Source organism: Equus asinus, chromosome 4 (assembly GCF_041296235.1).
Source record: "Equus asinus isolate D_3611 breed Donkey chromosome 4, EquAss-T2T_v2, whole genome shotgun sequence".
In the NCBI taxonomy this organism is placed as follows: domain Eukaryota; kingdom Metazoa; phylum Chordata; class Mammalia; order Perissodactyla; family Equidae; genus Equus; species Equus asinus.
Window position 1 is genome coordinate 22,307,336 of NC_091793.1, and position 12,218 is coordinate 22,319,553.

Below are 12,218 nucleotides of genomic sequence, written 5' to 3' on the forward strand. Positions count from 1 at the left end.
GTCTTTGTGTGGGTCACTGCCACAGCATGGCTGGTGAGTGGAGTATGTCTGTGCACAGGATGCAAACCCACAGACCCGGGCCACCGAAGCGGAGCTCACAGAACTTTAATCACTCAGCCACTGGGCCGGGCCCTAAATATAACTTTTATATATATATATATATATATATAACTTTTATATGCACTGGGAAGCCAAAAAATTCACGTGACTCGCTTTATTGTGATATTAGGTTTTTTGTGGTGGTCTGGAAGCAAGCTTGCAACATCTCTGAGGTAGGCCGGTCTCCTTAGGTCAGGGTACCAGCTCCAGCTACTCAGCAGCGGAAAGGATGGAGCCAGGAGGCTGAGGAAGCGCTCACTTGAGAATGTCCTCAAGCTTTGTGGCCAGGAGACGAGAATTTACATTAATCTTTTTCCAAGGAATGAAGTGCCTTCCACTGTTGTGCACAAAGTTGTCCCAGCAGTATCTGAAATCTGAGATGAAGAGGGGAGGGGGCAGTCAGGGCCGGGCCTGGCGAGGCCTTTCTCTCCTGTCCCTCCCCGCTCAGGGTCTGGTCTCCCTGCTAGGTGCCATCAGTCCTGCCTCAGTTTCCCAGGCTCTCCTCCCATGCACTCTCCCTGGGAGCATTCTAGGTGCCCCACCCCGTACTAGGCGCCCCCCTCACAGCCCTGCCCCCAGCGCCCTTTGCTCTCACCCCAGAAGAACATGATGGCCAGCTGGGCCCCACTGCTGCACAGGCTTCGAAGGCCCTGCGCGTGGTCTCGGCAATAGTAGAGGCGGGCGGCAAAGATGCTCAGCTTGACGTTCCGGTGCTGCTTCAGGAAGTCGGCCACCTCCCTGGCACAGTAGGAGCAGGGGCTCCAGGATATGAACCAGGTGACACGGTAATACTCGTCAGGGGACAGCCTGACGTGGAACCAATCGAGGAAGCAGAGTTCTGCGTGGCGGCGAGTCTTGCCACAGACCTGGGCAAGAGGGAGAATCAAAGGGGACCCTCTTGGCTGCCAGAGCAGGCGGAGTGGCAGGGGCTGGGTGGAGTGGGGAGGGCGAGGGCCCAGGAGTCCCAGGGGCGTGTGATTCATTGATTTAGCCCTTCGTTCCCTATCTCCCCTCTCTTCTTTGTCTATGTAATCATCCCTTCCCACGTTCACGGACTCATTCATTAATTCCAACAGCCACTCTCCCCTTCATTCATTCTACAAGAATCCTGAGCACCTGCTCCAGGCCAGGCCCCCTAGGGTCCTGGCTTGTGTCTGCTGGAGAGGGCACAGAGCTGCCCTGTCCCACAGCAGAGCCACTAGCCACACGTATCTCCTGAGCACTTGAAAGGTGGCTCCTCTGAATTGAGATGTGTGGCAAAGACACATCTCATTTTAATGACTTAGTATGAAAAAGAATGTAAAGTATCTGACGAAGAATTTTCATATTAATTATATGTTGAAATAATATCTTAGATATGTTGCCGAATACATTCTCAATATTAATTTGATCAGTTTCTCTTAACTTTTTGAACACTGGGTGCAAGAAAAAGTTGAATGATCTATGTGACCTCGATGATGTTTCTATGGGATCACACTGCTAGAGTGCCCTCCCATCCAATCACTCCTCCCTCCCCCAAACAGGTCCTGAAAAGCCTGCAGTTTCTCCTGGATGAAGAAGAGAGGGCAGGCGTGTGGTAGGAGGTGTCACAGGAGCGGTCAGTGGTTGTCGCGGGGGCCGCGTGGTGGGGGTGGGCTCGATCTGGTAACTGCTGGTTCTGCGGTGGTCAGCCAGGGAGACCTGGGCCCCGGGCTTGGAGTGGGCTGGGAGGCAGGCAGGACCAGGGTGTGGGTTCTCCCTGTGGGATCACAGGTCCTGGACAGAGAGGAGTCAGGGGTGTGGCTGGGGGAGGACCCGCCCAGCAGGGCAGTTAGCAGGGCGAGAGAAAGCGTCCATCAGGCAGAACTTTGTAAAGACACTCTTGCCTCCAAGATTGCTGAGGCCAAGGCAGATGACAAGCCTTGTCATCAGCAGACTCTGCCCAGAGGCCTTGTGGGATAAGCCAGAGGCCATGCCGTAGCAGGTTCCAGGAGGGCCAAGCAGGGACATCCCGGGCCGAGGATTTAGGAAGTTGTTGCGGAAAGAAGGATACCCCACTGAGAACCCCCCATCTGGCATTTTACTTCCCTCAATTTTTTCTGCATCCTCACCGGGCCTAACTCCTGCCTGTGAGGGGAGTGTCGTCCAGGCCATACCTCATTCACAAAGACCCCCTGTTCAGAGAGGCCAGGTGAGCCGCTCAACCTTCCTTCCACTCGGTAGCAGATGTAGGAGCAGTTCCGACCATTGGCAAATTCCAGGTTGCGGAAGTGGAAGGAGAAGGTCTTGGGATGCAACTTCTCCATTGGGTTTCTGGGGGCAAAACAGAGGAAAGTGAAGACTGGGAGAGTGCCGCCTGGGGCACCCCCTGGCTGGTGCCTCCTGGACCTGCCCCCTGGGCCCTCCTGGGCCCTGAGCATTCCTGGCTGCCTTTCCTGGCAGGAAGACTGGGGGAGGGGAAGGGGAGAGGGGCACGGGGTCAGCAGGCACGGGTGACCTCTCCCACAGGCCCGGCTCTGCTCCTTCCAACAGCACACTCCACCCCCACTTTTCCTGCCCACCCTTTCCCAACCCACCAGAAAAACAGAAAGGATGAATAAAACCCCTCCACCCCCCAATTATAGCTTTCAACCCCTCAGTTTCATTCATCTCTGTCTTTTCCCCTATGCGTTTTTTTAAAATATCAGGTTAACACCTAAATTCAGAGGCTCAGGCTACTCTTCTCCGTGCTTTATGCATCTGAACTCACCCACTCCTCCCCAAATCCTGTGGGAGCCATCCTCCATGATAGAGGAGGAAGCCGGGGCACAGAGAGGTGAGCAGCCTGCCCAAGTCACAGGCCAGTAAGTGATGGCGCTGGGCCCTGTCCAGGCCAGGACGTTTCCAGCTGTCCCGTTATGTGACCTTACAGCAGGGCACAGTCTTGATGTGGCTTTCTTTTCTACTTGATTTTAACATAAGAATGCTTCTCCCAATCGTGGCATCTTTTCTCCAATTTCCATTAGTGGCATAGTTATAAACGGGAAGCGTGAGTGCCTAGCTTGTGGCTATGTTTTTTTTTTTTTTTTCAGGATGATTAGCCCTGAGCTAACATCTGCCACCAATCCTCCTCTTTTTGCTGTGGAAGGCGGGCCCTGAGCTAACATCCGTGCCCATCTTCTACTTTCTATGTGGTCTGCCTACCACAGCATGGCTTGCTGGGGGGTGCCATGTCTGCAACTGGGAGCTGAACCGGTGAACCCCGGGCCACTGAGAAGGCGAATGTGCGAATTTAACCGCTGCGCCACCAGGCTGGCCCCTGTGGGTCTGTTTATGAACGGTCTGCATTCACTTTTCTGATCTCAGTTGAGCTATCCTTGGAAGAGATCATTTATCTTCTCGCCTCAGAGACCTAGTCTCGCCTGATGTTTATAATGGTGTAAATATTATAGGAAATCGATCAAAGTGCTTTAAACTAAATACACCAACTGCTTCAATCATCCTTTGACCAAATTCTAAGTGTTAACAGAGCACGGAACTTCCTGAGGACCCACAGAGCGGGCAGGGTCGCACAGGCAGCGGGGACAGCCCCGCCCGACAGACTTTCAGACCCAGAGGTGGGCCAGGAGGACCAATGGTGGGAGTGGAGGTGTGGGAAGGATCAGTTCAGAGGCAATAGTGAGGGCATCCTCAGCAGTGGGCAAAGACTCCAGATGGGAGTGGGTCCTGCAGCCAAGGAGCCCAGAGAGGGAGAGAAGCGAGGCTGGGAGTGGGGAGGAGGAGGAGGCCGAGGACAGAGGGACAGCAGGGCCCACCACAAAGGAAGGGGCTGCAGAAAGAGGGCACAGCAGGACAGAGGGGGCGGTGGTACCTAATCTGGGCATTGGCTTAGCCTCCCGGGAAGGCTGGTCCAGCCCTGCCCTTTGACGCAGCGCTGAGGCTCCCTCTCCTCTTCCAGCTTTGGGAAAGCCCCTGATCTGAGAGAGTCCTCCCACAGCTGTCTGAGGGGTGGCCCACACCCTTCCTGCTACGGTAACGGAGTGGAGGTTGGTGGTTAGGAGTTGGGAGTTGGGGAGGTTGGTGGGAGGCCTTATGGTGCCTTTGCTCCTCTGGGCTCAGATCCACCTTCTTTCGTCCTCCTGGGCTGTTGACTTACCTGTTCCTGGGAGCCTGGACGTAGCCCCCGCCTCAGTAGTTTTGAACCAGCACTGCCCTTTGCCTTGGGGGCTGGGGGTCCATTTCCTCTCCCAGGCGTTTGCTTCAGCAAAGCCCCTTGTCTGAGAGTGACCTACTTGGCTTTTGGCTGAGGCCCCACCTGCTTCCTGCTTAGGCACCAGGGGTAGTAGGGCCCTAGGGAGGCGGGTAGACTTCCTCAGCCTCTGACCCACCTTTTCTGCTTCTCTCGGGCCCTCCCTCTTGGCAGCGCTCGCCGGTCTGTGGGGCAGGACCCAACACTGTTGCAAAGGGAAAGAGAAAGTAATGATGCCAGAGAGGGGGATGGGCCAGGCCCTGGCTGAAGAGAGCAGGACAGAGGCTGGCTCCTCAGGGGAGGGGCAGGCTGGAGGCCTCTCCACTGATGACTGAGATGATCAAGAGGTGTGTCACCCACATCTGTGCCCCTCGGTGCCTCCCTCCTTGGAGGAGACACGGACAGGGGGAGCATCAAAGTAGATGAGCTGCAGCAGCCAGAGAGCCCCCTGGAGTCTGCCCTAGACTCCCGGGCAGCCATGTGGACGGGGCAGAGTGGGGGTGGGGGGTAGTGAAGAGACGAGTGTCTGCTGTCGCCAACAATTCACACTGAGACGGCCAATCAGGGGAAGAGCCAGCGGGTCCGTGTGGGACCCAAGACGTTCTCCACCACGATGTTATGGATGTATTCCAAAGCGAACCCCTTCCCTCTTGCTCTTCCTTCTTCTGCCTCTGCCTCTGCCTGCCCAGAATCCCACTGCGTCCGGCTGATCTCTTGCTCCCTTTTGGCTGTGCCGTGGTCCAGGCCACCCTGTCTGGAACCTCCACTGAGATCTTCCCCGGTGCCTTTGCACGGTAGTCGGCTCTGTGGCCAAACAACCAGGCGTGCACTCCTGTTTGTCCTTGAGTGCCTGAGCTGCTGTGTCTCGCACCTGATTCTCGGCCACCGTCCGTTTTCTATTCTGCTTTTTGGAAAAGCTCTGATCATCTCAATCCTCACATACCTTATCCAACTTCTCTTCTAAAATCTTCTTTAAACGGAAACTTAACTGTTAATTGTTTTTTCGCCATCACCATCCCTAGGCTGAATCCCCCCAGAGCTTCTCTGGCAGCAATGTGGGAAGGGGATAAGGGAGGAGCAGAGTGTGGCGGGCTGATGACGGAGTGAGCGGCAAGGTGGAGGATGCCAGGGCCGGCTAGGTGTGGAGTGGAAGCAGGTGTCTGTGATGAGAAGAACAGCTTTGTTTTTCTGAGTTGCTGCACAGGCATTTTGCAGTAGGACAACCCTGCCCGCATTTGGACAAGGACTGGACGTTCAGATAACGACTTGAGTTTGGGATGCCCGCCACAGTTCCTGCTGTGCTTTCGCTTTTCCCCGGGAAGCTTCTAAAACAGACGCTTAGATTTAAGGCCATGAAGAGTTAGTGAGGTCTGCTCACTCACGACCTGGAACAGAGGACTCCAGCTCCTTGCACCTCCTGGCTTCTGGGACCTGCGAGTAATAATAAACGTTGTGACTCTCCTTCCTTTGTGTGGGTGCACTGAGGCTGTGCCTTGAGTCAAAGCCACCCCTGGATTTCACTTCCCCAGAGCGGGAGGTCAGACACTGAGGGAGCCACCTGCTGACCCCGTGGGGGTGGCTTGTATCCCCTTATTTACCAATTTTAAATGACATACAGGCATACTTCATTGTATTGTGCTCTGCAGATACTGCCTTTCTTACAAATTGACGGTTTTTGGCAATCTGGAAGTGAGCAAGTCTGTGGGCTCCATTTTTCCAAGAGCATTTGCTCACGTTGCGTCTCTGTTTCACGTTTTGGTGATTCTCGCAATATTTCAAACGTTTTCAAAATTATTATGTTTGTTACAGTGATGTGTGATCAGTTGTCTTTGATGTTACTTTTGTAGTCGTTTTGGGGTGCCACCAAGTGCACCCGTATAAGATGGCGAAGTTACTTGATAATGTTCTGTGTGTCCTGCCTGCTCCCCTGCCTCTCTCCCTCTCCTCGGGCCTCCCTATTCCCTGAGACGGAGCAAGAGTGAAATTAGCCAATTAATAACCCGTAATGGCCCCTAAGTGGTCAGGTGGAGGGAAGGGTTGCATGTCTCTCACTTTAAATCGAAAGCTAGAAATGATCAAGTCATGTAGAAAGCCGAGGCAGGCCAAAAGCCAGGCCTGTTGCACCAGTTAGGTGAGTTGTGAATGCCAAGGACAAGTTCTTGAAGGAAATGAAAAGTGCTACTCCAATGGACACACGGATGATAAGAAAGCGAAACAGCCTGATTGCTGATATGGAGAAAGTTTTAGCATCTGGATAGAAGATCAAACCAGCCACAACTTTCCCTTAAGCCAAAGCCTAATCCCGAGCCAGGCCCTGACCCTCTGCAATTCTGTGAAGGCTGAGAGAGGGGAGGAAGCTGCAGGAGAAAAGTCTGAAGCCAGCAGAGGCTGGTTCAGGAGGTTTAAGGAAAGAAGCCGTCTCCGTAACATAGAAGTGGGAGGAGAGGCAGCCAGTGCTGCTGGAGAAGCTGCAGCTGGTTTCCCAGAAGATCTAGCTAAGATAATTCACGAAGGGGCTACACTTAACAACAGATTTCCAATGTAAGATGAAACATCCTTATCTAAGAAGAAGATGCCATCTAGGACTTACATAGCTAGAGAGGAGAAGCCAACACCTGGCTTCAAAGATTCAAAGGACAGGCTGACTCTTGTTAGAGGCTGACGCAGCTGGTTGCTTTAAGCTGAAGCTGATGCTCATTTACCATCCCGAAAGTCCTGGGGCCCTTAAGAATGATGCTAAATGTACTCTGCCTGTGCTCTATCACTGGAACAACAAAGCCTGGACGAGAGCACATCTGTCTGCAGCACAGTTTACTGCATATTTTAAGCCTACTGTTGAGAACGGCTGCTCAGAAAGAAAAGACTCCTTTAAAAATATTACTGCTCGTTGGCAACGCACCTGCTCACCTGAAACCTCCGATGGAGATGTCCAGGAGATTAATGTTGTCATGCCTGCTAACACACCCTTTCTGCAGCCCATGGATCAAGGAGTAATTTCAACTGGCAAGTCTTATTACTTAAGAAACACATTTCATGATGCTACAGCTGGCATAGCTATTGATTCCTCTGACGGATTTGGGAAAAGTAAACTGAAAACCTCTGGAAAGGATGCGCCATCCAGATGTCATCAAGAACATTTGTGATTCGTGGGAAGAGGTCCAAATATGAGCATGAAACGGAGTTTGTGTCACCAAGCAACGTGAGTTCGCTTCTTGGTGAGTCAAAATCAAAGCCTTCACTAGGAGCAGTTGTCCCACAAAGTAAATTTTATTTGCAGCAAATAAGGAGACTGCAGTTTCCCACGCCGTGGCTCCCCGAGTAAGGGAAAGCAGGTACTTTTGATGTGAGGTGGGGAATGAATATTCAACGTGGATGTTTTGTCATTAGGTGTAGGGTGGGCATAAGCTCGATCAGGCACCTTAGGTGTTCGTGCTTCCTGTGCCTAAAAGCGTGCTGTTGCTCCCTATGTGGTGGGGGTGTTACCGTGTCGATGAAGCAAAGGTCACTCTAGGGTCCTTCCTGGTTCTTCCTCACCTGGGTCAGTCTTGCAGTTTGGTCTGCACCAGTTCAAGGTAGCTGGTGCCCCTGTCTTCTTCGTGGGACATAATTGAAACAAAAGGGCCATTAGAGAAAGGAACATCTGCGATTCTCAGCAAGATGAGAGGAATGAGTCGGAATCCACAGCCTGTGACCTTCGGAAGAACTTGATTCCAGCCCTCGTGGATGACTCTGAGGTTTTCGAGACTCCAGTGGAGGCAGTAAATGCAGATGCAGGGGAAATAGCACGAGGACTAGAATGAGAAGTGGAGCCTGAAGACGAGACTGAATTGCCGCCATCCCGTGATAAACTCTAACGGCTGAGGAGTTGCTGCTCACGGATGAGCAAGGGAAGCAGTTTTGTGAGGTGGAGTGCACTCCTGGTGAAGACGCTGTGAAGACGGCTGAAATGACAAGAAAGGATTTAGAACATTCCATGAACTTTGTTGGTAAAGCGGCAGCAGAGTCGGAGAGGATCGACTCCAGTTTTGAAAGCAGTTCTTCTGTGGGTAAAACGCTGTCAAACAGCATCGCGTGCTGCAGAGCAATCGTTCATGAAGGGAAGAGTCAATCGATGCGGCAAACTTCACTGTTCTCTCGTTGCAAGGAGTTGCCACAGCCACCCAGCCTTCAGCAGCCACCACCCTGATCAGCAGGCATCAACGTCGAGGCAGGAGCCCCCACCAGCAAAAAGATTGCAACTCACTGAAGGCTCAGAGGATGGTTAACGTTTTTGAGCAATAAAGTATTTTTAAATTAAGGTATATACATTGGGGTTTTTAAAGACAGACTGCTATTGCCACTTAATAGACTCCCGTATGGTATAAATATATCTTTTTTTTTGCTGAGGAAGATTCGCCCTGAGCTAACATCTGTGCCAACCCTCCTCTATTTGTCTTTGTGTGGGTCACTGCCACAGCATGGCTGGTGAGTGGAGTATGTCTGTGCACAGGATGCAAACCCACAGACCCGGGCCACCGAATCGGAGCACCCAGAACTTTAATCAATCAGCCACTGGGCCAGGCCCTAAATACAACTTTTATATATATATATAACTTTTATATGCACTGGGAAGCCAAAAAATTCACGTGACTCGCTTTATTGTGATATTAGGTTTTTTGTGGTGGTCTGGAAGCAAGCTTGCAACATCTCTGAGGTAGGCCGGTCTCCTTAGGTCAGGGTACCAGCTCCAGCTACTCAGCAGCGGAAAGGATGGAGCCAGGAGGCTGAGGAAGCGATCACTTGAGAATGTCCTCAAGCTTTGTGGCCAGGAGACGAGAATTTACATTAATCTTTTCCCAAGGACTGAATTCCCTTCCACTGTTGTGCACAAAGTTGTCCCAGCAGTATCTGAAATCTGAGATGAAGAGGGGAGGGGGCAGTCAGGGCCGGGCCTGGCGAGGCCTTTCTCTCCTATCCCTCCCCGCTCAGGGTCTGGTCTCCCTGCTAGGTGCCATCAGTCCTGCCTCAGTTTCCCAGGCTCTCCTCCCATGCACTCTCCCTGGGAGCATTCTAGGTGCCCCAACCCGTGCTAGGCACCCCCGCCACAGCCCTGCCCCCAGCGCCCTTTGCTCTCACCCTGGTAGAACATGATGGCCAGCTGGGCCCCACTGCTGCACATGTTCCGAAGTCCCGGCTTATTCCTTTGCCAATAGTAGAGGCGGGCGGCGAAGATGCTCAGCTCCACGTTCCTGTGCTGCTTCAGGAACTCGGCCACCTGCCTGGCACAGTTGGAGCAGGGGCTCCAGGATATGAACCAGGTGACATGGTAATACTCGTCAGGGGACAGCCTGACGTGGAACCAATCGAGGAAGCAGAGTTCTGCGTGGCGGCAATTCTCCTCACAGACCTGGGAGGGATGGAGAAGCCAAGGGGACCCTCTTGGCTGCCAGAGCAGACGGGGTGGCAGGGGCTGGGTGGAGCGGGGAGGGCGAGGGCGCAGGAGTCCCAGGGGCGTGTTATTCATTGATTTAGCCCTTCTTTCCGTCTCTCCCCTCCCTTCTTTGTTTATGTAGTCATCCCTTCCCACGTTCACGGACTCATTCATTAATTCCAACAGCCACTCTCCCCTTCATTCATTCTACAAACATCCCGAGCACCTGTTCCAGGCCAGGCCCCCTAGGGTCCCGGCTTGTGTCTGCTGGAGAGGGCCACAGAGCTGCCCTGTCCCACAGCAGAGCCACTAGCCACACGTTTCTCCTGGGCACTTGAAAGGTGGCTCCTCTGAACTGAGATGTGTGGCGAAGACACATCTCATTTTAATGACTTAGTATGAAAAAGAATGTAAAGTATCTGACGAAGAATTTTCATATTAATTGTATGTTGAAATAATATCCTAGATATGTTGCCAAATACGTTCTCAATATTAATTTGATCAGTTTCTCTTAACTTTTTGAACACTGGGTGCAAGAAAAAGTTGAAGGATCTATGTGACCTCGTGATGTTTCTATGGGATCATACTACAAGAGTGGCCGCCCTTCCCATCACTCCTCCCTCCCCCAGACAGTCCTGAAAAGCCTGCAGTTTCTCCTGGATGGAGAAGAGAGGGCAGGCCTGTGGTAGGAGGTGTCGCAGGAGCGGTAAGTGGTTGGCGCGAGGGCCACACAGTTGTGGTGGGCTCGATCTGGTAACTGCTGGTTCTGTGGTGGTCAGCCAGGGAGACCTGGGCCCCGGGTTTGGAGTGGGCTGGGAGGCAGGCAGGACCAGGGTGTGGGTTCTCCCTGTGGGATCACAGGTCCTGGACAGAGAGGAGTCAGGGGTGTGGCCGGGGGAGGACCCGCACAGCAGAGAAGTTAGCAGGGCCAGAGAAAGCGTCCATCAGGCCGAACTTTGTAATGACACTCTTGCCTCCAAGATCGCTGAGGCCAAGCCAGATGACAAGCCTTGTCATCAGCAGACTCTGCCTAGACACCTTGTGGGATAAGCCAGAGGCCATGGCGTAGCAGGTTCCCGGAGGGCCAAGCAGGGAAATCACGGGCCGAGGATTTAGGAAGATGTTGCGGAAAGAAGGATACCCCACTGAGAACCCCTCATCTGGCATTTTACTTCCCACAAGTTTTTCTTCATCCTCAAAGGTCCTAACTCCTGCCTGCGAGGGGAGTGTCATCCAGGCCATACCTCATTCACAAAGACCCCCTGTTCAAAGAGGCCAGGTGAGCCGCTCAACCTTCCTTCCACTTGGTAGCAGAGGTAGGAGTACTTCCGATCATAGGCAAATTCCAGGTTGCAGAAGTGGAAGGAGAAAGTGTTGGGATGCAGCTTCTCCAATGGGTTTCTGGGGCAAAAGAGAGGAATGTGAAAATGGAGAGGGTGCCGCCAGGGCCACTCCAGGCTGGTGCCTCCTGGACCCGCGCCCTGAGCCCTCCTGGGCCATGAGCACTCCTGGCTGCCTTTCCTGGCAGGAAGACTGGGGGAGGGGAAGGGGAGAGGGGCATGGGGACAGCAGGCACGGGTGACCTCTCCCACAGGCCCGGCTCTGCTCCTTCCAACAGCACACACCACCCCCACTTTTCCTGCCTACCCTTTCCCAACCCATTGGAAAAACAGAAAGGATGAATAAAACCCTTCCACCCCCAAATTATAGCTTTTAACCCCTCAGTTTCATTCATCGGTGACTTTTCCCGTATGCGTTTTTTCAAAATATCAGGTTAACACCTAAATTCAGAGGCTCAGGCTACTCTTCTCCGTGCTTTATGCATCTGATCTCACCCACTCCTCCCCAAATCCTGTGGGAGCCACCCTCACTGATAGAGGAGGAAGCCGGGGCACAGAGAGGTGAGCAGCCTGCCCAAGTCACAGGCCAGTAAGTGATGGCGCTGGGCCCTGTCCAGGCGAGGACGTTCCCAGCTGTCCCATTATGTGACCTTACAGCAGTGCACAGTCTTGATGTGGCTTTCTTTTCTACTTGATTTAAAAATAAGAATGCTTCTCCCGATCGCGGCATCTTTTCTCCAATTTCCATTAGTGGCATGGTCATAAACGGGAAGCGTGAGTGCCCAGCTTGTGGCTATGCTTATTTTTTTTTGAGGAAGATTAGCCCTGAGGTAACATCTGCCACCAATCCTCCTCCTTTTGCTGAGGAAGACTGGCCCTGACCTAACATCCGTGCCCATATTCCTCTACTTTCTTTGTGGGATGCCTACCACAGCATGGCTTGCTGAGTGGTGCCATGTCTGCAACCGGGATCTGAACCGGGGAACCCCGGGCCTCTGAGAGGCGGAACTTGCGAACTTAAGCGCTGGGCCACCGGGCTGGCCCTGTGGGTATGTTTAAGAATGGTCTGCATTCACTTCTGTGGTCATAGTTGAGCTATCCTTGAAAGAGATCATTTATCTTCTTGCCTCAGAGAGCTAGTCTCGCCTGATGTTTATAATGG

General features: G+C 52.9%; 1 protein-coding gene across 3 annotated transcripts in view; it reads right to left on the reverse strand.

Moving 5' to 3' along the window:
* Nucleotides 1-201: 201 nt before the first annotated feature.
* LOC123289590 (DNA dC->dU-editing enzyme APOBEC-3F-like) overlaps nt 202-12,218 on the reverse strand; it is a 46,089-nt gene continuing 34,072 nt past the window's right edge. For 2 of the 3 annotated variants that reach the window (XM_070506852.1, XM_070506853.1), the window contains exons 8-10: nt 10,961-11,117; nt 9,422-9,692; nt 7,563-8,247 (exon numbers count right to left, since the gene is read on the reverse strand). In XM_070506852.1, the coding sequence (XP_070362953.1) occupies nt 7,931-8,247; nt 9,422-9,692; nt 10,961-11,117 (745 nt within the window). In that variant the 3' untranslated portion in view covers nt 7,563-7,930. Of the gene's footprint in view, nt 474-694; nt 966-2,234; nt 2,392-7,562; nt 8,248-9,085; nt 9,201-9,421; nt 9,693-10,960; nt 11,118-12,218 lie in introns of those variants that run through there. The other variant, XM_070506854.1, reaches the window with a different exon arrangement.